This window comes from Hyperolius riggenbachi, chromosome 5 (genome assembly GCF_040937935.1).
Source record: "Hyperolius riggenbachi isolate aHypRig1 chromosome 5, aHypRig1.pri, whole genome shotgun sequence".
NCBI lineage: Eukaryota > Metazoa > Chordata > Amphibia > Anura > Hyperoliidae > Hyperolius > Hyperolius riggenbachi.
In genome coordinates this window covers 69175480-69199304 of record NC_090650.1, presented here as the reverse complement: position 1 = coordinate 69199304, position 23825 = coordinate 69175480, and the positions used below count along the sequence as shown (strand labels likewise).

General features: G+C 42.3%; 1 protein-coding gene across 3 annotated transcripts in view; it reads right to left on the bottom strand.

The window, feature by feature from the left end:
- The window catches only part of ESYT2 (extended synaptotagmin 2), a 202168-nt gene that overhangs the window by 26285 nt on the left and 152058 nt on the right, over positions 1-23825 (bottom strand). Inside the window, exons 10-14 of one of the 3 annotated variants that reach the window (XM_068235843.1) lie at positions 23125-23207; positions 19876-19924; positions 19674-19763; positions 18570-18665; positions 13772-13873 (exon numbers count right to left, since the gene is read on the bottom strand). In XM_068235843.1, coding sequence (XP_068091944.1) covers positions 13772-13873; positions 18570-18665; positions 19674-19763; positions 19876-19924; positions 23125-23207 — 420 coding nt within the window. Of the gene's footprint in view, positions 1-10156; positions 10220-13771; positions 13874-18569; positions 18666-19673; positions 19764-19875; positions 19925-23124; positions 23208-23825 lie in introns of all 3 variants that reach the window. The other 2 variants (XM_068235844.1, XM_068235845.1) reach the window with 2 other exon arrangements.

Genomic DNA, 23825 nt, shown 5'->3' with positions numbered 1-23825 from the left:
TGGAAAGAATGCTAGAGGAAGGGATTGTAAAGGGTTAAGAATTACAGTATATACTCGCAAGCAAGCCGAATTTTTGACCCCCCAAAAGTGGGCCAAAAGTTGGGGGGTCGGCTTGCTTGCGAGTGACGTGGTTCCCCCCCCCCCGCGGCTGCCGCTGCTATTAGCTTACCCGGCGGCTTCCTCCTCTATTCCGCTCTCCGTCTCCTGCTCCCAGTGTGAATAATTCACAGCGGCTCGCCCCACGACGGCTGCTGTGTGATGAGGGAGGAAGCTGTAGGGAGAGCGGTTCCCATAGTAACGGCGATACACATCGCCGCTACAGGAAGCCGCTCTCCTGCTTCCTCCCTCATCACACAGCAGCCGCCGTGGGGCGAGCTGCTGTGAATTATTTACATGCCTGCACGGAGACGGGAATAGAGGAAGCCGCCGGGTAAGCTAATTGCAGCGGCGGCCGCGGCGGGGGGGTCCACCTACACATACTGGGCACTATCTATACTGAGCACTATACTAGCTATACGGGGCACTATACTAGCTATAATGGGGCACTATACTAGCTATAATGGGGCACTATACTAGCTCTAATGGCTCTAATGGGGCACTATACTAGCTCTAATGGGGCACTATACTAGCTCTAATGGCTCTAATGGGGCACTATACTAGCTCTAGTGGGGCACTATACTAGCTCTAATGGCTATAATGGGGCACTATACTAGCTCTAATGGGGCACTATACTAGCATACTGGGCACGATACTAGCTATGCTGGGCACTATACTACTAGCTATACTGGGGCACTTTACTAGCTATACTGGGGCACTTTACTAGCTATACTGGGGCACTTTACTAGCTATACTGGGGCACTTTACTAGCTATACTGGGGCACTTTACTAGCTATACTGGGGCACTTTACTAGCTATACTGGGGCACTACCTATCTATACTGGGGCATTATACTAGCTATACTGGGGCACTATACTAGCTATACTGGGGCACTATACTAGCAATACTGGGGCACTATACTAGCAATACTGGGGCACTATACTAGCTATACTGGGCACTTTAATAGCTGTACATGGCACTATACTAGCTATACTGGGCACTTTACTAGCTATAATGGGCACTATACTAGCTATACTGGGCACTATACTAGCTATACTGGGCACTTTACTAGCTATACTGGGCACTTTACTAGCTATACTGGGCACTTTACTAGCTATACTGGGCACTTTACTAGCTATACTGGGCACTTTACTAGCTATACTGGGCACTTTACTAGCTATACTGGGCACTTTACTAGCTATACTGAGGCACTACCTACCTATACTGGGCACTATGCTAGCTATACCAGGACACACTGGGGGGATCACGCAGCCAGCATTTCCTACCCCCGGCTTATATGAGGGGTCAATCATTTTTCCCTGTTTTTTGGGGGGTAAAAGTTGGGGGGTCGGCTTATATGCGGGTCAGCTTGCTTGCGAGTATATACGGTAGTTAAAAAATAAATAACCTTGCTGTTTACACATTCACAGCAGCGTGAATTCGACAGCTTTTCTGACAGAGGACAGCTCCTATCTGCCTGGCTAACATCACAGGAGGAGACAGTTTTACTGCTTGAATAACTGTTAGCAGCCCACAGTACAGTCTAATAATCTTAGCCAGCAGATAGGAGCTGTCCGTCAGAAGAGTTGTCACATTCACGCTGTCCTGAATGTGTTAACAGTAGGGTGATTTTTTTTTTTTTTAACTAATTCTTAACCCTTCACCATCCCTTCTACTAGCACTCTTTCCGCAATAAATCTTTTTTATGGTGCCCATACACGATACAAGAAAAACGCTCAATCTTCCCATTTATTCGATCTAAATGATCGAATGAAAGTTGAAAATTGTTGTTTTTTTTCGATCAAGAAATTCAAACGATTATCCCGTTTTTATCAAGAAAAATCTGATCGGACATGCTGGAAAAATCTTTTTATGCGATCTAACGAAATAATCAAACTAAATTATCTAATCGAAATAAAAAAAGAAAGATTGTACCATGTATGGCCACCTTTAGTTTTATTTTGTAGAAATTTCACGATAGTGGTCCTTTAATTGATTTGATCACCATATTCAGGATATCCACACACAGGCCCATATCCAATTTCCTTTTTCTCATAAGTTTTCTTCTAGGTGATATTTTCACATCTTTTCAATGAAATGCCTGTTAAGCCACCAGCAAGCAAGAAGTAAGAATAGTTTTGGCAGTACTTCTTCGCCTACTTTGTGGTACTTTTTGTATTGCAGAGAGCTGAAAAGTTATTTAAAACTGAAGATGAAAAATTATCTCCTAGGAGAAAAAACGGAGAAAAAGTGAATTGAATAAGGGCCAAAAAAAGGTGGTCAGCACCTCCAATAACAATGCTCTTTTACATTAAAATGTAGCTCTTTATTCAAAAATTATTAAAAATCCATAAAAATAGATGGACCAAGCATGGGGCTGCTAACCAGCGACAGCCCGCTGTTTCAGACTTTGCAGCCTTTCTTCAGAGTCAGTCCAGCCTGAAGAGAGGCTGGACAGTCTGAAACAGCGGGCTGTCGCTGGATTTTTAATAATTTTTGAATAGAGCTAAATTTTAATGTAAAAGAGCATTGTAATTGGAGGTGCTGCCCACCTTTTTTTGGCATGTTGACTACCGTCTAAGAGGTACTGAGGGACGGATAGTCCTAGCACTCCATTCTTTCATTTTTGTCACCGTGGGTGCTGATCCTATCCGAATTCTTTAATAAGGGCATTGGGCCCGAACCAATTCACTTTAAATCTTTTTTTTCCTTAAGGGATAATTTTGTGAAAATATCATCTAGGTCTAGGAGAAAACATGGAGAAAAAGTGAATTGGATCGGGCCCATAGTCTGATACGAACTTGAACTGAGTATGATCAAAATCAGCCAGGGCGTAGGGGTCGATGCACTGTGCATTAGCTTACTACAGCATAAATCTGATCAAATATTATGAACCAATGATTCAATCAACCTACTACTGGTTAATGCATGCTTACCAGTGCTTGCAGTCATGCTATCAACTGATAAATTTCCCAAAATCAATCAGCACATTTTAATCAAGAGCCAGCTGCTCCTTGAATCCCTTTGAAGAGCAGTCTTAAAAAGCAAAACATCTTGACTGAATGTTAATGTAAATTATAAATATAGCACTATCTGGCGCTGGATTTCAGCTCCTAAGTGTTAAGCTGCGTAACCCGTGGAGGGAATCCCTAAACCCTCAGTTTATAGAACTCAAAATATGTATCACACTGGCACGCGCTGAAAATTCAAATAGCAGTTTAATTGTAAAAAATTCAAATTGTGTCACTGTCCATACACCATCAACATTCACACATACTTCAGAGAGGCCTCTCTGTCCCACCTACCTGACTACTAACACTAGTAATATAAAGGCATTAAACTGACACTAGCAATCTAAAAGATCTAAAAATCTATTCAGGGGATTTGTATTTAGTCTCTTATCATACTAATCATTTCTTTTTGGGTAAATATGTTTCTCTTCAAGTGTTGAGAGTCTCTCCAGTTCAAGATACAGTTTCCTGAGTATATATCTTTCTTTCAGACAGGCAGTGTTTATTACACTCACGTGTTCCCTGATATTGGTATGGCACTCTCTTTGGATTTTCTTGGGATCCTTGCTGGTTACCGTTCCTATGTAGGTCTCACCTGGCTCAGCGTCCCCGGATAATGCTCCTATGCCCGCCGCTCGCCGGACTGATACCTTTGTGCTGCATACGTCACTTCCGTGTCCACTTCGGAAGTGCGCCCGCTGTGCTTTCAGTCTGTTGGCTCTTCGCGTGCACTGCTTCTCGGTGACGTCACCTCTTTAGGTTAGTGGAACTTCGCTGGCGGCTGATGCGCGCTAACAGTCCGCTTCTTCCAAAAACCTATGCAGATTTTCTGTGGGCAGTTTATATGCGTTTTTTGCAGCACAAAGGTATCAGTCCGGCGAGCGGCGGGCATAGGAGCATTATCCGGGGACGCTGAGCCAGGTGAGACCTACATAGGAACGGTAACCAGCAAGGATCCCAAGAAAATCCAAAGAGTGCCATACCAATATCAGGGAACACGTGAGTGTAATAAACACTGCCTGTCTGAAAGAAAGATATATACTCAGGAAACTGTATCTTGAACTGGAGAGACTCTCAACACTTGAAGAGAAACATATTTACCCAAAAAGAAATGAGTAGTATGATAAGAGACTAAATACAAATCCCCTGAATAGATTTTTAGATCTTTTAGATTGCTAGTGTCAGTTTAATGCCTTTATATTACTAGTGTTAGTAGTCAGGTAGGTGGGACAGAGAGGCCTCTCTGAAGTATGTGTGAATGTTGATGGTGTATGGACAGTGACACAATTTGAATTTTTTACAATTAAACTGCTATTTGAATTTTCAGCGCGTGCCAGTGTGATACATATTTTGAATGTTAATGTACATTGAAGAGGAAACCACCATAGCTAATATTGGGGCCAGTGTGGAGATAACATCAGTGGCGTAGCTGAAATTTTACCCTGGAGCCTTCAGAGCTCCTCCAATGAAAATCACAGCCTTGATAGCTCTCTGGTCATCCGAGTACACTTCTGAGACTAAGGCCTCAATTCACTAAGCTTATCTCCTGTCTTTAATAACTCTTCTAGAGTTGTTACCATGGTGATAAGGCATGTAGTATTCAGGAAACATTTTACCTCAGGCAAACCTAAAGTTAACTCTTCTGTCTTTAAGTTAACTCTTTAATCCTTAAAATAACTCCAGAGTTAAAGACAGGCTGCATGTTATTGTTATATGTTATTAACTGCATGTGAAAATAACTACAGAGGAGGTAAATTAACTACAGAGGAGGTAAAATAACTACAGAGGAGGTAACTTAAGGAATGAAGAGATAAGATAACTCTCTCTTATGTGGAGGTAAGTTTTCTCTTGCTTTATTATCTCCAGCATGATCTTAGTGAATTGAGGCCAAAGACTATTACGTTGCTGCCTGCCTCAGCCTCAATAGAAATCTATAAGGATTTCAATGACAACCAGCCTGAAAGTGTCTTGTGGGCGATACAGAGTTGGCAAAACAGGATACTGAACTGATCTTTTTGGAGGTGGCCATGTAGCTCCTGCAATACCATTACCCCCACTCCAACCACCATATTATCTATGGTACATTCTTCTTTTAGTGTGCACCTGTCATTCTGCAGTTTGTAGCATTCATTCACTTTTATTCCAGTACTGAAACTTTTATTGTACATAGAAGTGTGATGTCAGGCTGGGCCTCAGTCGTTAATAATTTTAGGTTCAATCGATACTAAAATGCTCCACCTCTTAGTATGAGCTCCACCCACTCACATGCATGTTAGCATAGTAGTGCTAGGTAAGGTGGTTGCAATGTTCAGGGACAGTAACATTGATGCTTTGGTGTAAAGAGGTGTAATGAGGGCATATGAACAGGCACAGTGGAGAAAAATGTACTTCAAAATGCCCATGAGTGCATGGAGACAACATTTAGCTCTGAATTTTATACTACAGAATGTTTCTTAACTTAGGCTTCTTGTACCCCCAACAGTGCATGTTTTGTGGTAATCCACTGAGGTAGATAATCAACGCGTCGAAAAACTCTGCGTATAGAATGCAAACACAAAGGCAGAACACATTGCGTGTGTGTGTGTGCGCATTGTTGTACATTTCTTGGTACCGTGTGCTATTTGGCAAATCCAATAATCAGACCAATCGACGCTATAAATGGGCTCTTGATTCTACAGAAATAATTGCACTTTTTTCAGACCGCCGGATTTATAAACGCGCCAGTTGGCTTAAATCATCATAACTTTTAAGCTCAACACACACCATACAATCTTAGTTGTACAGATTTAACAAATCTATGTAGTATAAGGGCCAACAGATTGAAAATACCTTGTATAATTGATTGGATAAGCTCTTATACTACATGAAAGTGGTAAGATTGAACAACCAAGATTGTATGGTGTGTGTTGAGCCTTACACAGATCCCCAATTTTATGAGAAGGCCTCTAGTTTAATTTTAAGTGTCAAATTATCAAAATTAAATTAAAACGACTGCAAACTGTCTAAAATGGAGTGTAGTCTGACATTTTCCTTTGATAAACAGCCAGTAAGGAATTATGTGAAAGCCACAGAAAGGAAATTCTGCCACAACATAAACTCCTAGTGCTACCATGGTAACATGTAGACATGATGGAGGTGGAGCTCAAACAAGACTGAAACAGGCCTCGAAACTCACAAAATGTTCACAAATAAATGAAACAAGGACAGAGCAAACCCCCCCCCCCCCCACACACACACACACACTTTTCTCCTGTATATCTACTGCTCAATGACAGAATATATATATATATATATATATATATATATATATATATATATATATATATATATATATACACACATATATATATATATATATATATATATATATATATATACATACACACACACGTCTCCATTATAAATACACACTGTTCAGCCAAAACATTGATGCCACTTATTTTATATTCTGTAGGTACCTCTGGTCGAAACAACTCTGGCCGATCAAGGTATGGACCTTACAAGCCCTCAGAAAGTGTCCTGTGGTATCTGGCTCCAACTTAAGCATTATATGACTTGGAGGTAACTAAGCACCCATATATGAAAATATATAAAAAAAAATAAGTTTCACTTACCTGGGGCTTCCACCAGCCCCATGCAGCCATTCTGTGCCCTCGTAGTCACTCACTGCTGCTCCAGTCTCCCGCCGCCAGCTAGTTTCGTTTTTGCCGACCTCGGGGTCGGCGGGCCGCAATGCGTACATTTTTACGCATTGAACCACCAACGCGTAAAAATGTATGTGTTGCTGTTCCTGCATCAGTGGGAATGCGTAAAAATGTACGCAATGCGGCCCGCCGACCCCGAGGTCAGCAAAAACGAAACTAGCTGGCGGCGGGGGACTGGAGCAGCAGTGAGTAACTACGAGGGCACAGAATGGCTGCATGGGGCTGGTGGAAGCCCCAGGTAAGTGAAACACTTTTTTGCCTGATAACTCCTTTAAGAGGAACTTTAATGTAAACTAGCCTTTGCTTCTCACACACACACACTTAGGTCTATTTCAGATGGGAGGCTGAACTACTCACTTGTCTGGCAGCTCAGTGTCCCATCTGCCACCCACGAGCGCCCCTCTGGTGCAATTGAATTGTAGCCGAATGGTGTTGAAACACCACATGTATCAGCGCCTGACACACAGTGGTGATACTTTGCATCAGAGAACCCTGATATGTTGCATCTGACCATGGCTGTGGCCACACTTAGATATGACTCCATGGTGGGGCCACCTGTCCAGTGCCATTATCGAGCACTAACAAGCACCCAGCCAGTGCAGGAGAGCAGCTGACAGGTGGTGAATTCACTGCCTTCAGCTGCTCATATGAAAGAGGCCTGATGATCCCTAGGCGCTAATGACACTGTCCTCAGTCTATTCTTCGTTCTTCTTCCCATCGTTTTTGGTAGATGCCAACAACTGCACACCAACAATAGCTACAAGATTTGCTGTTTTGGAGATGTTCTGGCCTAGCCATCTAAATGTGACCCTCACCAATTCACTCACATCCATGCTTGCCCCTTTTTCTGGTGTCCAAGACATCACTTTCAAGTACTAACAGTTCAGTTGGTGCTTTTATACCACCACTTAAGAGGCACAGCAAGATAATCGGCGTTATATACCCATTAGTGGTACCAACGTTGTGGCTGATCAGTGGAGTAGAGATGACTATTTTGTAGAACTGACATGCTGTCCCACATTTACTGAGACTGGAGAACAGTGGAGTGTATAGGTGATCCAGCAAATGGTACTCTAATAGGTGGCAACCTTCAACTGCGTCATATCAGAACATAGTAGGGTTGCTAAGAAGTTAGTAAACTGGCATTTGTGTAGCTGCGTTCATGTGAACACAATCACAGCGAGAACTTTTTTTCCCCTAATATATCCAAACTGTTCCAGTTCCATTGAAATAGGTTCTTGCCGTGGGTATCTACTTGTGACTGCAACAGTACAAATTCTAATTCACCAACCTTCCTGCAACTCCTCTATTTCCTGATATCATGCAGGCCAGGAATACACACTTTTACACTTAATATCAGACACTTCAGAGTCCAAGTTTGCCAATTCACTTATGTTCTGAAACACAGGTCAATTAATTTGGGCACCAGTGCCTGGCTAATAGATGAACAATAGCCGAAACCCCTGGCCCACTTTTCGGTTTTGGGTGCTTCATTTTGGCGTCAGACATTTGGCTAATCCAGAGCCAAACACCTGAGTCGGAGGATGTCGGAAGCTGAATCTTTGTTAGGATTGTAGATTAAGGTTATATATAGATCAGGATCAGTTGGGTGAGGCAACAGGGTAAAGAGAGGTTAGCTTTAGTTGTGAGAGTGAGGGGGTTAGGGTTAGACATGACAGAGGGGTTAACATTAAAGGGGATGTTAAGGTAGGGTGTTAGGAAGGGGGTAACAGTCAGGGGGTGATGTTTGGTTAGGTGTTAGTAAGGGGATAATGTTAAGGGGGAAATAGGGTCATCAGGGAAGATGTTAGGGTTAGGCGTCAGGAAGGTGTTAAAAGGGGGAGATTAGGGGTGGCATGGTGACTGTCAAGTGGAATAGGTGATCGATGAGGGAGATTTGTCATAATCACTGGTAGAATCAGTGTCACCTTGCTTTAACAGCAGAGTATTAGTGAGCGTATTTTTTTCAAAATCGGATTCTCGAGCAAAAACTCATGGCAACAAAATTTTGCCAAACTTCTCACTCCAACGTTCTCAGACCTTAGTAAATAAACCCATCAATGCAGTCTAACGCATGTATGAAGTGTATGACAGACAAACATCTCTACAACTCCCCACCATGCAACTAATAGACGTCCACCTAACATATCGTAACTTGCCTTAGTACCAGGAAAGAGACATGCTGATTAGTTACTACGGCAGAACTAATGTTTCACAGTCACATCCTTCATACATGAGGCCTCATATGGCCAAACTGCACCACATGACATCTATTATATCAAATTATCCACAAACTGATGGTAGCTGCTGATGGTAGCCAATCAGATAATCCCTGTCATCATCCCACAATAAAAAATTGAGTATTTCCTCTTGCAAACGTATTGGTGTAAATAAGACTCACAATGTAAAAGTACTTATTATTAAGTGTGCTTGAAGTGTCTTAAAATGAAACCCTGGTCTATAATTATTTTACCTCCTTTTTAAGATATTAGCCCTTCAAAACAGCACCTATAGTAAAAGCTGCTATTCTTTGCCTGTAGTGTTAGTATCAGTTTGTTTACAATCGCTGTTGCTTGTTTACTATCACTATAGGTGGAGAATAGTGATCGGGTATGTGTTGAAGTTGTATTTTGTCTTTGTAAACTCCTTATCGTCCCTTCGCAGCTGTTAGCAGCACTCCTGCACATGCCGAGTATAAAAGAGGTTTAATTTCTAATAGCTAAGGATGGCCCTGATTAGGAGAAGTCATGGAGAAGCATGTGATCATTTTTATCAGCTGATAGATTTGTAAGGTTCTGATTTGCTATGATGACTTCCTGGTTTAACACATGATCAGGACCAGCAAATCAGAACCTTACAAATTTTTCAGCTGATCAAACTGATCACATGCTTTTCCATGAGTCCTCCTAAGCACTGCCATCCCTACTAATGGCTCAGTTTATGCAATGCAAACTATGGAAGGAATAAGATTTTTTTTTTAATAGATCTAAAACCACTAATGCAACTAAACTGCATAATTGATCAGAGTTTCATTTTAAATTATTTTAAGTACACTTAAGCAAAAATACAATTAAATGTTCATTAAAGTGTATTAGGTATGAGGATGCCCTTGATCTCACATGCCCAGATAAGCAGAATGTAGCCCATCCCCCCGTCATAATGTGGTTGACCACACATCACAAAGTACATGGCTACGTTAGGTCAGTCTATCCAGCATGGCCTATCTCTATCAGGACAGAAATAGGACTTCCTTACATTTCCTCACACATCCTGCTATTGCTTATCATACATGAGCTGGTTTGATTCCATTGTTATGCTCGGAAAGGTTAGAACGGTGATGGTTACCTTTTTAGCTTTGTCAACGGCAGACTTCTTCATGCCATCCTGGTTAATTTCTAATGGATTATTCTTATAATGGGGAAAAATGAACACACGTAGGGTTAATAAACCATGCTATGAGGGTGCTGTTGCAGGTTAACCACAGGAGGACACGATAAGGACAGACACAACTACATGAGACACAAAGACAACAGGAGAGATGGTTTCCTGAGAAATGCAACCGCAAAACAAAATCACAACAGGACACATGTGCAGGTCACCGGAAGGTGGGACAAAGAGAGAATTCATTCCTACAACGACTGTAATCATTGGATAGAAAGTGGAGCCACATCCGCATTCTGCAACGCTATATACGTCTTAGGCTGCATATGTGTACAGCCTGTCATTTATTTGCTCATAGTGAATGCAAGTGTTTAAAACTGCTACCCCATTTATACTGTAGCAGCATCCTCTACATTGGCCTCAATTCACTAAGCAGTTTAGACTAGTCTACTGATGGTTTGTAGTCTACTGATGGTTTGGTCAGTTGCATCAAAGGGGAATTCACTGTTACCAAATGTTTTAGACCTGTTTTTAGACCTTGTCTAAACCATTTGGTAATTAGGTAAAGCAGGGGAAATGATCAAAAGATGCAATTCCCAAACGAGTAGCTATGACTGACATCCTTCTCCTATGATGATCTCTCCTCTGCATACAATTAAACACCTGCATAATTAATTCAAAAGGTTCCATCCTCACATCGAAAATACCTCACAGAATTACTTTACCGACAGAAATCAGCTGGTTTAATCTGTCAGAAAAAGTGGGCGTGGTTACTCCTTGCTTGCCTTTGTGAACTGTGTAATTACTGAATTTAGACCAGGTCTAAAAACAGATCTAAAACATTACACCAAACAATCAGTAGACTAAAAACCATCTGTAGACCTGTCTAAACTGCTTAGGGCTCTTTCACACTAAAGGCTGCGGTAGAAAAGGCTGAAAGTCAGCCTTTTTCTTAACGCCAATACATAGCGTTTTCAAAGCGTTTGAAAGAGTTTTACAGCTCATATGAAAACGTCCTTTTTTCTTCTATAAAAATAAGTGAACAAGTCAGCTGTAAAACGCTTTGAAAACGCTGAAGTTGGCGTTTTCCATTGACTATCATTGAAACGCCAACAGCCAAGCTCCTGGGAGCGTTGAAACGCAATGCTCCAAAACGCCGAGTTAGATGTGAAAGATAAAATGAAAGTCTATGGACTTTCTTTTACCTAGCAAAACGCCAACTTCGGCCGTGGCGTTAAAACGCCGAAAAATCCAACTGGTGTGAAGGGGCCCTTAGTGAATTGAGGCCATTAAGTAAAAAAAAAAGTTTAGAAATGTATCAATATCTGACAGTTCTTTAAAAGGAACACAGATTCCCCTCTTTACTTTGCCTCATCCACCTGCTCCGATTTCTTAACCCATTAGCAGCGTCAAAGGAACGATCTTGCTTGAGATAAGTGCACTGCTTTTGACCTCAGTACTCGTGCTGTAAATTCTTGGAATGCTTTGATGTCTATATGCTAGCAGAGGATATAGAAACTTAAATCAGAAGTCCTGTGTTATTTTCTCACACTGCCCCCTAGTGACAAGTGCCTATAAATACACATTACCGCAATAATAATTATTAGCAAATAAATGTAACAAGAAATAAAAATGTGCTAAAATAAATGGGCCTGGAGCACTTGCAAGCCTTTAAATAAATTGGCTGTTAAAGGGTTAAATATCAATCATGAGATTACCAGTCATGTTTTAATTGTGGAGATACTTTTAGCTGTGGAAATATTATTCATTTTCCCACCTTGCACTACTTGATATCAATCACAATTTTGTTAGAAATCTGACAGACTATCGATCACAGCAGCTCCCTTCGCTACTTTTGTGCTCAGTGCAAAACTCTCCGAATCTCAAAAAAATATGTGACTCCGCCCCTGCACTCCTCCTTTGCATGGCGAGGTATAAAAAGGAGATGTCCGATCAATAAAATAGCTGAACAATCAACGTCTCATTTTTTTTACCCGCTTTCGGGTGGCAGTGATTGAAATCTATGCCCTGCTTGGATGCTGTTATTTCTGCCAGGGCGTAGATTTCACAAGTGCCATGGCATTCTCTATATTAGAGGCAGAGCGCCACGAAAAGGTCACAGCAATCGTCTGCTAGGGGGAGGGGCTATACGCCAGAAGCCGGCGCAGCAAACACAGTGGTAAAGTCATTATATGCTTTAATGAGATCACCACACATTGAATTAAGACTTTATAGTCTCTTTAACAGTCAATGGTGGTAGCATACGTCTGACCTTTGAGTTAATAAAGTGAGGGGAGGGTAACCTCCTTAGCGGTTACCCAGAGTCAGGCTCGGGTCGGAAATCCGCAGCTCAGAGTGGTAATCCCGAGCTGGATCCATGGAAGGTGTGTAATGTACAGGGCTGCTGCAGATCTATCTAGTGGTATGATTTTTAGGGTCTTAACCACTTAAGTACCAGCGGTCTCTGCCACCTTAAGGACCAGAGACCGCTGGTACAGAAACGGTGGAATCCAGACAGATAACGACGAATCACCGCACATAACCGCCACAATCGCCGTCAACACTGCACATCAGGAACCTGAGCCACCCACTCTGCCGTCTCTATGGTGGCAGAGTTCCTGTGAGACGTTCAGGAGCCGCTTTCGATGGCTCCTGACCCTGTCTTTCAATGTAAGCCAATGGGAGCTGCTTACATTGACAGACACGGCCAGGAGCCAATGAAATCGGCTTCTGACTCGCTCACAGGGCTCTGCCGTTATAGAGACAGGCAGAGCAAGTGAGCTGCTACAGGACACGGCAGGGATTCAGCGGCGAGATCAGCAAGTGCGACGAAAACGGCAGATGCGCGCAGCGGCGGCTGATTGAAATCTACGCCCTGCCAGCCAGGTAACCACCAAAACATGCTACAGATTTCAATCACTGTGGTCCTAAATTAGTTAAAGCTTGTGAAAAATGTGCATTGCTTTCACACCCTAAAATACTACCGCCAGGGAGGTTAATAGCCTTGCCAGTTGGAAGAGACCCAGCGAAGGGGGGAGGACTTCCCATTCGTAGTCCTGCCAACAGGTAAAGAACTGTCAGATACCAACAGTATGTAGCCACACCTCTTGATGAAAGACTTAACAGCCATTGGGTAACGGTAAACAGGGAGCCGTAACTTTAGCTGACAGAGCAATCACTTTGACCATGTAGGGAGTGTTTCAGACTGACCGGAGGATGCGGGGACAGCCGTAGGTCGTTGAGGAGGTGAGGCTTCAGCAGGTATTTTCCAAAACTTTTTGATGCATAATATAATGTAAAATAACCTATTAAATTCCTATAAAAATTGTGTGTACTGAGGCTTTAAAAGAGAAAAATATCAGCATTGTGAATGTGACGACTTGTTCCATGTTTTCTTGGACTGCCCTCTCCAGGGTAAAGTAGTACCAGGGCATAGTATGATGCTGATTAGGATTATTAGTTCATCTGGGTCACACTCGTTACTGGAAACAGTGTTGTGGACATGCTGAAAAACATGCAATGTAACCACACATGCATGTCTATTGCAGCACTCAGAAGCCGCCACCTGGAGAGACTCACAAATAACGATCTATACAGGGAAGAAGTGTTTTCACAAAAGATCAGTCCAGAAGCTTTCCGCTCTTTTAAGTAGCCACAACCCAAGTTCCCCTCGTAGATACTCTTTGGAAGGTGAGAATGAAGCAAAGAAGCAAAGAATGACCAAAGCGAGGCATCAACGACATAAACAACAAAAAAGGAAAATGATAACGAGTAAAATAAGCATATCAGCAAACAAACAATACATGTAACATGGAGATTCTAAACACAGCAATGAATTTCAGCAGAGCAGGACCAGTGTATAGGATGTAAATCTCTGGGAAAATCAATTGTTTGGTGTGAGCGGTATTAAATGATTGAAAAAGAAGTAAAAAATGATGAATTAAACATGATGATGGAGAGCCTGGGATGAATAATGCAGAGGAAATGGAGGCTCCGCTGAAAATCAAACAAGAATACACAGTAATCTGTCTTCCTAGATGGTGCTCCAGACGCCACTGCAATAGCTCTAGCAGCTGTCTGCAGGCAGTCATGCAAAGCAACTAACTGAAGGCCTGGATATTTATCTCACCAAAGTTTTCCACTTACAGGAAGCAAACGACTCCCTCCAGAAAGAGGAGAGACTTCTGGTCTAATCCCATTCTTAGGTGTCAGATCGGGACATGAATATCCGACGTGCCAATGTGATCAATGTCTCAAGACTCCTCCAAGGTAAATGTTTGACACAAGTGCAAAAACGTAACTAATGTGTCATCACTACACAAAGCGTTCTGTACCTAGATGCTGTCATATACACATTCAGTAGCAAACTTACTGGAACACATAGTATACAGTTTCGTTTTAATAAACTGAATTTTCCTACTTATTGGCGTTTTTAATCATTGAGGTGAGTGGTTTCTTACCTTTTAAATAGTTCCTAATTATTTTATTACCCATAGGGGCCTCCTTCCCAGTATTTACTCTTTCAAGTCATGAGTAAGGCTGTTATTGTCATTTTTTTAAATTACCTATAAAGTCTTTTTATTGGAGAGTGACCAAAGCCATACCAGAGTGATCTCCTCACTTAAAGGACAACTGAAGTGAGAGGTATATGGAGGCTGCCATATTTATTTACTTTTAAAGAGAACCAGAGATGAAGCACACTCTTGTATTTTACCTTATAAATCAGTGGGAACATGACAGCAAACACCTAATCTGCTCTTTGTTTCATTGTTCTCTGTTTAATCTGACTTTTATCACCTCTGATAAGAATCCCCGACTGAGCACTCAGTCTAGCTTTGCTACGGAAAGATTATAGCTGTCTTCTCTGGTGTCTTTTCAAGCATAAGCCTGCCCCCTTGTGGCTCTGCTATAATGACTCAGCTATAATTATTCCCTGCAAAGCCAGACTGAATGCTCAGTCCGGGATTCTTATCACAGCTGATAACAGATACTTTTAGCAGTGAGGATGAAACAGAGAGCATGGTAAGTGTTTTCTCTAATGTTCTTACTGATATATATGGTAAAATACACAAGGGTGCTTCGTCTCTGGTTCCCTTTAAGCAATACTAGATACCTGGCATCCTGCTGATCCTCTGCCTCTAATGCTGGCCATGCACGGCTCGTTTTTGCGGCTCGATTATCCCGTTCAAACGTTTCCCAGCTTGACTCTGCCATCTATTCTCTTATCTTACTCTCGCTTTTCTTATCTTTCTCCATTCACTGCTATCACAAATCGAGCGGCGAAACGATCAAGCGGGAGATCGGACATGTCGGAAATTATCTATCGAGCCATCTAAATGGCTCAAAAACAAGCTGTGTATTCCCAGCATAATACTTTTAGCCATAAACCCTGAACAAGCATGCAGCAAATCAGGTGTTTCTGACATTATTGTCAGATCTGACAAGATTAGCTGCATGCTTGTTTCTTGTGTTATTCAGACACTACTGCAGCTAAATAGATCAGCAGGGCAGCCAGGCAACTGGTATTGTTTAAAAGGAGATAAATATAGCAGCCTCCATATTCCTCTCACTTCAGTTGTCCTTTAAATCCCTGGCTGCCATTATTGCAAGCCAGGCTTGTGAGTTCTCTTCTTTTTGTTTTATTTCCCATTACCAGACTTGCACTATACAAGGCTCTCAATTTCTCAATACTACGGTGCTTCATAAAATGGCCAGAGGGCCAGAGGCACATGCCATGTGCTGATTAGGGATGGTCAGTAAGATGCTAATAATTTTAAGCTGATGCAAATTTTATGCTGCATTTGATTGGTCCAATCCCAAATCTGCATACATTTGCATCAAATTAGTATTCAATTTGAGTTATTAGCAGCTCACTGATATTTAGTACTGCTGATGATGCCTGGCAGGCCTGAGCAGTACTGTCCACAGCTCGATAAGTTGCCTCAGTGAGGGCCCTATTAGGCTTTAAATATTAAATGAGTGAAGAATCCTGTTACAGGTTTGTCTTGTACGGAGGAGCCTCTTCTTATTCGATCAAACTTATTGCATAACTTTCTCCGGAAGGGTTACCCGGAAGTCTCTGTGTAGTAAAGCTACTTCTGCGGAGCGTCTCAAGCTGACCAGAACCATTAGCCGCCTGTTTATAAGGCTCATAAACACTGCAGTGAAGTCGCTATTGGTGCTTGCTTTCTGAAAGTGGAAACTTGTTTGAGTAATGTTCAGCACTTTTGTTATTTAATACCATGGCCTATTATTGTGCTATTTGTGTCACGGCCCTTTTATAAATATGAAATAAGTTTATAGTCTGTCTTATTTAAAGGAGCAATCTGAACTAACCATATTAACCATTTCCAGACCAAGCTGATTGAAATCTACGGCATTTCGCAGCTGTTATATCTGCCAGGGCATATGTATTTCAAACAACCCCACCACACGCTCCCACCGATCGAGCCACTCTCTAGCCATTGCAGCCCCATCATATTGGCTCACATTGATCACAGGGTAAAAAGCCAATGAAATCTGTTCCCGACCAGCTCAGGGAGCTCTGCTGTCATAGTGATGGCAGAGCGAAGGGACTAAAGCGACAGGAGAGTGGCGTGAGCGGCAGTAGCAGTGGGTGGGTGCGCCATGACATCAGTAAGTCTATTTTTTTTAAACTATGAGTCTCTGATCCTTAAGGGGCCAGAGCCTGCCGGCACGAAAGTGGTTAATGTAATGATTTCTGATGCCATAACTGTTCTGTTCTCCAAATAAAGCCTACTGATAGTTTGATAAGTCTAATCTCTTCACTCTGACACCCAGAATAGACTTTTTCTGTATCCCCATGCTGTGAGATCATCCATTGAAGGCTATTGTGCCCCTCCCACCTGCGACAAGCTGAGGGGGGTTGGCACTAGGGGCACCGGTACGTCAACTTTCATCAGTTTAAAGTACGGTGTTTAGGACATTTAAAAAGATAATTGCTGGCTGGTCGCCATGGCTTTGTGATTCATAATAGTGAAATTAAGGGAATGTATAGTGTTATTTTAGCAGATTTGTCTAAAACATAAACCAGTTAAAATATTTTTGTTGGTTGTACATGAAAAACATTTCAGGGTGGATGGAGCTCCGATTGGTAATGTTTAGTGATCAGAAAAGACTGTTCCTTATCTCTCCACTAAACATGTGTAACGCTGGAAGAGCCAAGTCCCCAGACTAGTGTTGTGCACTACAAGTAGCTATGAGTATTTTGCTACTCGTAATTCAAAATCTAAATTAGACATCACTGCCCACAGCGTAGGCGGGTTTAACTTATCCATGCCGCTGCTTCAGCCGATGTGCTCCATGTCTCTCCTATGTTTTCTCTTTCAATCCAGAAGAAGGAAGCATAAGAGTGATGTGGTGGAACATGAGTGGAGCGCATCAGCTAAGGCAGCAGCATGGGAAAGTTAACCCCCCCCCCCCCGCCATGGGCAGCTTGTCTAACTTACATTTTGATTACTTGTAGCTACGTGCTTGTAGTGCACAACACTATTGGTGACCCATAGCTATGTTCGGTCCAATGTGTGAGGATATCATTCCAATTCTACTTACATCGAGCCTTCTCAAATTGAGGCTGCTTTTTTTCTCGCTATAGGGGCTAAGAAATCAGGGCCGTTTCTTAAGGAAGTGCCTTAGCCATACTAATAAGTAATTGTGAAAAACACTTGTGAGCAGAGGGAATATATACCAAGCTCAAGATTTGTCTGTATGGGAGCTGAAAATACATCATCATTCATCAAAACTTTAAACTTGGATTTTTAACACTTTAAACACAAAAGAAAGGCTATGGGAGGCTAGGAAAGCCCTATTTAGGATGAGGATTAGAGATACAATTGTTTATCTTATGAGTTTATTTAACTGTAAAGCCCCATCTACACCATACAATTTTTTGTCCGATTCGATTCATTTTGTCCGATCAGGATTCGATTCAAATCTGCCATTGCAAAACAATGGCAAATTGAATTGAATCGAATCCTGTTCGGACATGTCGGATTGAATCGAATCGGACAAAAAAAATTGTATGGTGTAGATGGAGCTTTAGGTTTGGTTTAATGTTAATAAATATGTAGAAAATATCACTATACATCCCCTTAAGATTCATGATTTCTAATAAAATGTAATATCTGACTGTGTGAGGTCACTTATGGCTGATAAAGTTTAAGATCTGTGCAATGTTATTTCACTGTATATAGCTCTATCCCATCCCAATTCACAAATTCTTCCAGGAATTCACGGAATACAGAGGTCTCTTATCGCGTGAGCTCATCCGATGTGCCTGTAAGAGTGTGAGAAGCATTTAGCGGAGAGGAGGAGGTCACTATGGTCAGGCCGCTCCCGGGAGACACACGTCACTTACGGGCAGGTTTCTGGCAGAATCCAGGTAGAGGATAAGCAGAGCAGCGGAGAGACCATCATCTGCCTGATCCTTATCAGCTCGGATACTCGTCAGCACCTGCAGAAGACACAGCAGACAGGAAGCCTGGGTTACACAGCTGCAAAGCTAGATTTGTATTCCCATAAGCAAACCAAAATCCAGGATTTATTGTTTGTTTATAGGTGCGTTCTCCTCGCTCCTATCTATCCTTCAAACAGTAATAATGGCTTGCTGCACCACCAATAATGTTACATTACACCCAAAACATACATACATAAGAAGGTTCTGCCCAATATTTATCACCCTAAAAGGAAATCGGTCCTTTTTAGAATGTTCTTCTGAGCCCATTTTTGATCGTTTGCACTAGGATGTCGTTTTTGTTTGTTTTTGAGGAAAACTGAATTTAAAGAAGACAGGAAGAAAATCATTTATCTGTGGACCATATTCTTAAAATTCTCATCCTGACGTCATGTCATGTGATGCCTTATTGCCATGGAGACGTGACGTTGGACGGAGATCAGGTTAGTTTTCAGTCTTCCCTGTTACCGCCCGCTCGTGACTCTGCAGGGGGGGGGTTGCAGATTTGACTGCCTGTCAGTAACAGCACGAGTGCGCCTAATCTGCCGTAGTTTGCCCAAAGCTGGTCTAAGGGGAACATTCTAAAGAAAAATGTTTTCAACATAAGGATTTAAAGGTAAAGTTCACATTGCTACAAATGTGCTGTACACTTGTATCTGTGCTGCACACTTTGCATAGCAGGTAGCCTCGTCACCCACTTTCTTATTAGTAGCCTTGGATGCCCAAATATAACTTTATTACTCCTGTGTTGCCGCAGCCTTGGGCACCTATCATTACTGCTAATCGTGGCCTTGGGTGCCCAGATTTCCCTATACTGCCACTAATCGTAGCTTTCTCCATTATTTCCGTAGGTGGCATCTTTTTATTCCATAACGCAGCTCATATCCAAATTTCTCGTTTTGGGCTTTAAGAACTTATATAGTTGTTTTTTGTAACCACAGTTTTCTTGATACTTTGCAATATCCCTATTTACAAATATTGTTGCATCTTACGTCAGTGTGTTCATACCTGGTCTAAGTTCTCTGCAGTGGTCTTTGGAGAAAGCCACTCCAGCTTTAAGTGGAGTTTCCCAGTTGTAGCTTCATCCAGGGTAAACCACTGCAAAATACAACAAATAATCGGAGATGTAACAAATAATAATATACAACAAAGAAGAACAAAAAACACAAAACAATAACCAAAAATAAAAATACATATCCAAATGACCTACCTCATCTACTACTCTCTCCTTCTCCACTTCCTCCAGATCAATCAGCAGACTGCAAGGAAACCGCAGAGATTAGGAACATCTTAAGGTGGCCATACACTTATAGATTTGCAGCAGATTCGTGTCAAGTAAAATCTGACCGGAATCTATCTGATGTGTGCCACACACTAGGAACAGATTTCCAATAGATTTCAGAATTGGAAATCCATCTAAATGTATTATTGGACCAAGAGATCCAATGCAACTCTATGGGCCATCGATCTGCTGCCAGCAGCAGATCGATCTAGATTTTCCATCCTGTCAGATAGATCAAATCAATCGAAATCGGCCACAAATCAATCGAATGGGGAATTGGATAGAATCGATTTCTGATCGATTGATTCTATACAATTGATCGATGGCTGAAATCAACCAGTGTATGGGCCCCTTTATTGATCCTACTACATTAAAAAAATGGGAAGACTCAAATTACAATCCTAGATTATGTAACACTGCATAAGGTATAACTGCAATGTTTCCCATTTGCTAACTGAACAGAGAAACATGATACAGGACAGTCACATAGCTTTTACTTTAACTTTCATTCAAGAATAACTACTGTTATGGAGGGCTGCTCCTCTAAACAGCAAACCAGAGACCCTTAGGCCTGATTCCCACTGGACAAATAAAAAAATGATCCATGAAACAAATCATTTTTTTTAACAGGCATCAGTTTTAGATCCATGACCCTCCGTTCCGTCTCCGTTCAATGCGACGGACGCGTTGATTTGGAAACAAATTGCTGCAAACCCAAACTTGCAGAAGGGATCGGTTCTATTGGAGCAATGTGAATGGATCCTGTTGATTAACATAGGATCAGTTCACCTCCACTAGGATCTGCTCTGTTTAGCTCCATTAAACGGACCGTTTTTACGGCCAATGTGGACCAGGCCTAACTTAACAGAATATAGGATTCTGGTCATCTTGCTAAATACCTTCTACAGACCCAGAGATATAGGACTTCAATGCAGCACATCAATCAGATCAGCAGAGATAGACAAATAACATTTATATTGCGCTTTTCTCCTGGCGGACTCAAAGTGCTTGAGATGCAGCCACTAGGGCGCGCTCAGAAGGCAGTAGCAGAGTTAGAGAGTCTCGCCCATTTAATCCTTACAGATCAGGTGCTGGCTTACTGAACTGAAAGAGCCCTGGTCTCCTGTGTCAGAGGAGGAGCCCTTAACCAGTACATTATCCAGCCACACAGATCCGGCTCTGAGGTAAAACTTCAAGTAAAATTCTATTTTTGTTATAAAATTGCCATAAATGTAGATTAGTGCAGCCAGCAATGTTGTTAGGATCCCAGGACCCCTGAGGAACATTGTAGCATCACTGAAAGAAGAAAATGTGAGGCGTGAAAAGCAGGGGTGATTACATAAAAAAGAATAGGTGTGGCCAAATAACCAATATTTGACCCAAACTTACATGCTGTAACCACTGTTTTAATTTACTACACTAACTTGGCTGGATAGTGTACTGGATAAGGGCCCTGCTTCTGACACAGGAAACCAGGGCTTGAATCTCGGCTCTTCCTGTTTAGTAAGCCAGTACCTATTTGGTAAGGGGACCTTGGGCAAGACTCCCCAACACTGCTACTGAGCGCGCCCTAGTGGCTGCAGCTCTGGCACTTTGAGTCCGCCAGGAGAAAAGCGCAATATAAATGTTCTGTGTCTTGTCTAACGCATTCAATACGCCTTATATTACAAGGCAACAAGCAAGTATCACTCATGCTACAATGTCACACATCAACTAAGAAGAAAGATGCGGACTTGTACAACTGTAAATGAAAAGAACATCAGAAAAGCACACCCCAGGCGCTGTCCCACTGTACGAGCTTTGCTGCGTTTTGCAAACCATTCACAATCTGCAAAGTGCGAGGCTTTATAATAAAAATAATTGCGAGTACAGGTTGTTATCACTAGTGTGTTATTATTTAGATCCAGTTTGGTCTGATTGTAAGTGATGGTCCTGCTACATTGCCACTGTGATTGCCATTCAGTCTCAGCTAGTGCCACAATACCGGCTTCGTCTTGCTTGTTACAGGTTACATGTATTACCCAGCACAGTCCATCTGCCTTTCTCTGCAGCCAGGGGAGTGAGACTTGGTGCACCCTGCTAGGAGATTATATATATGTTTACACAAATGTGTATAAACACACACCAGTCAATTGACCAAATTGCCTTTAGAGTCCTCTGAAGTAGTGGCCTACCAAGAAGTTCAGAAACATGTCGGGTCAGGCCTCCCCTCCACCTTCTCACAAAGACTTGCCTGCTTCTTCATAGTGGTTGCCAAGCCACACTTAAACCCTGCCCCTCTTTCCCTACACTCCACCATAGCCACTATTCTCATTAGACAAGAATATTAACAGAAAGTTTCCGCTTATTTAGGGCTCCACACTGAAAGTACCCTTCCAAATGCTGTAACTGCAACACAGACTTTATGGAAGAAGGTAGTGGTTGGCCTGACATAAGGACTTCAACCTTTGTGCTTGGTGTGCACTTCTTTCTAGGAGGGAGGGGAATGTTTTTTTAACAAAAGGGGATTGTTTTTTATTTTCCTGGACCAATACTGTAAAAACAAAGGCTCAGAACTGTGGCATGGTAATTTAAAAAAATCTCCCAGTGATACACCAAGCTAGGTTTACAAGAGCAGTTACTAAAAGCAACCACTACCATGTGGGCAAAGGGGGCAAGTGCCCCTCAGCATCCCTAGGGCCACCCAAGCTTCCACCATCGCCCCAATTAAATATGTGGCTGCCGGTCAGAAACCCCCCTCCCCCCCATTACAAAGGCAGTGGGTGAGAGGCAAGCATACTCACCTCCTCCGAGTTCCAGGCGATGCAGATCTGTCTGTCTCCTCTGTAGTGATGCTGCTCTGCACTCTAGTGCCTGATGTGAGAAGCAGGAAGTGCAGAGAAGCAGCACTACAAAGAAGGCAGACAGATGGGACTGCATCACATGGAACTCAGAGGAGGTGAGTGTGCTTGCTTGCCTGTCACCCACTGCTTCCGTAACACTGCGGGGCACATTTGGCAACAATAATACTTGGGGAGGTCATATCTGGTTACTATACTGGGCGGGATCGAGGGGGGCACATCTTGCTACTAAGCTAGGGAGGTAGCTAGGGGCACATCAGGTGCTTAGAGTAGTCAGATGTACAGGGATGACGCCTGTGTGTCTGACTCCATCTGGTGTCTATCAGACTGGATTTACCTGCCCAGGAAATCATCCTTGTCTGTGTCCTCGTCATATAGCTCAATTTCCAACTCCAGACCAGGGTGCTCGTAAATTAGTGCCTACACAAAACAGAGGTGAAAATAAATAAGTAAAACAGTTATTACACTTATTGAAGTCTTCATCTCATCTACAAAATACCTTTACAGCATCTTGCATTTGGTTTCACAGCATATGGTTTAAATATAAAAAAAATCATCATGAGAAAGCACATTTGCTCACTTAAAGCTCAATTATTGCAAATACCTTCTGTTTTAAGAAGGCAAAATTATATTTGGTGTTGCTTTGTAAGAGGGCTTTTTGGTCTCTTCGTCCCTTCTACTCTCCGAGTGTTTTTGGATCACCATGAGCTGTTTGGGTACTAAATAAATAAAGTTTTGGCTGCTTATTTCTTCCCAGAAATCTTACAGTGTGTTTGTAATCCCAAAAGCATTGCAAGAACAGTAAGGCTAGGTCCACACTAGGTCCGTGACAGATCAGATCCGTTTGAAACGGATCCGGTTTAGTGCCCCTCCACCCCGTTTTTATGTTTAAATAGGTTTGGAGCATACGTTTCTGCCCACTATATTTCGAAGGGCGGCATTGCAGGTAGTGATGCGGCGAGCAGGGGAAGTAAAGAAGGTAAGATCCCCGCTTGCCGCATACTTACATTTTAATTACTTTTGCGCATGTAGCTGGAT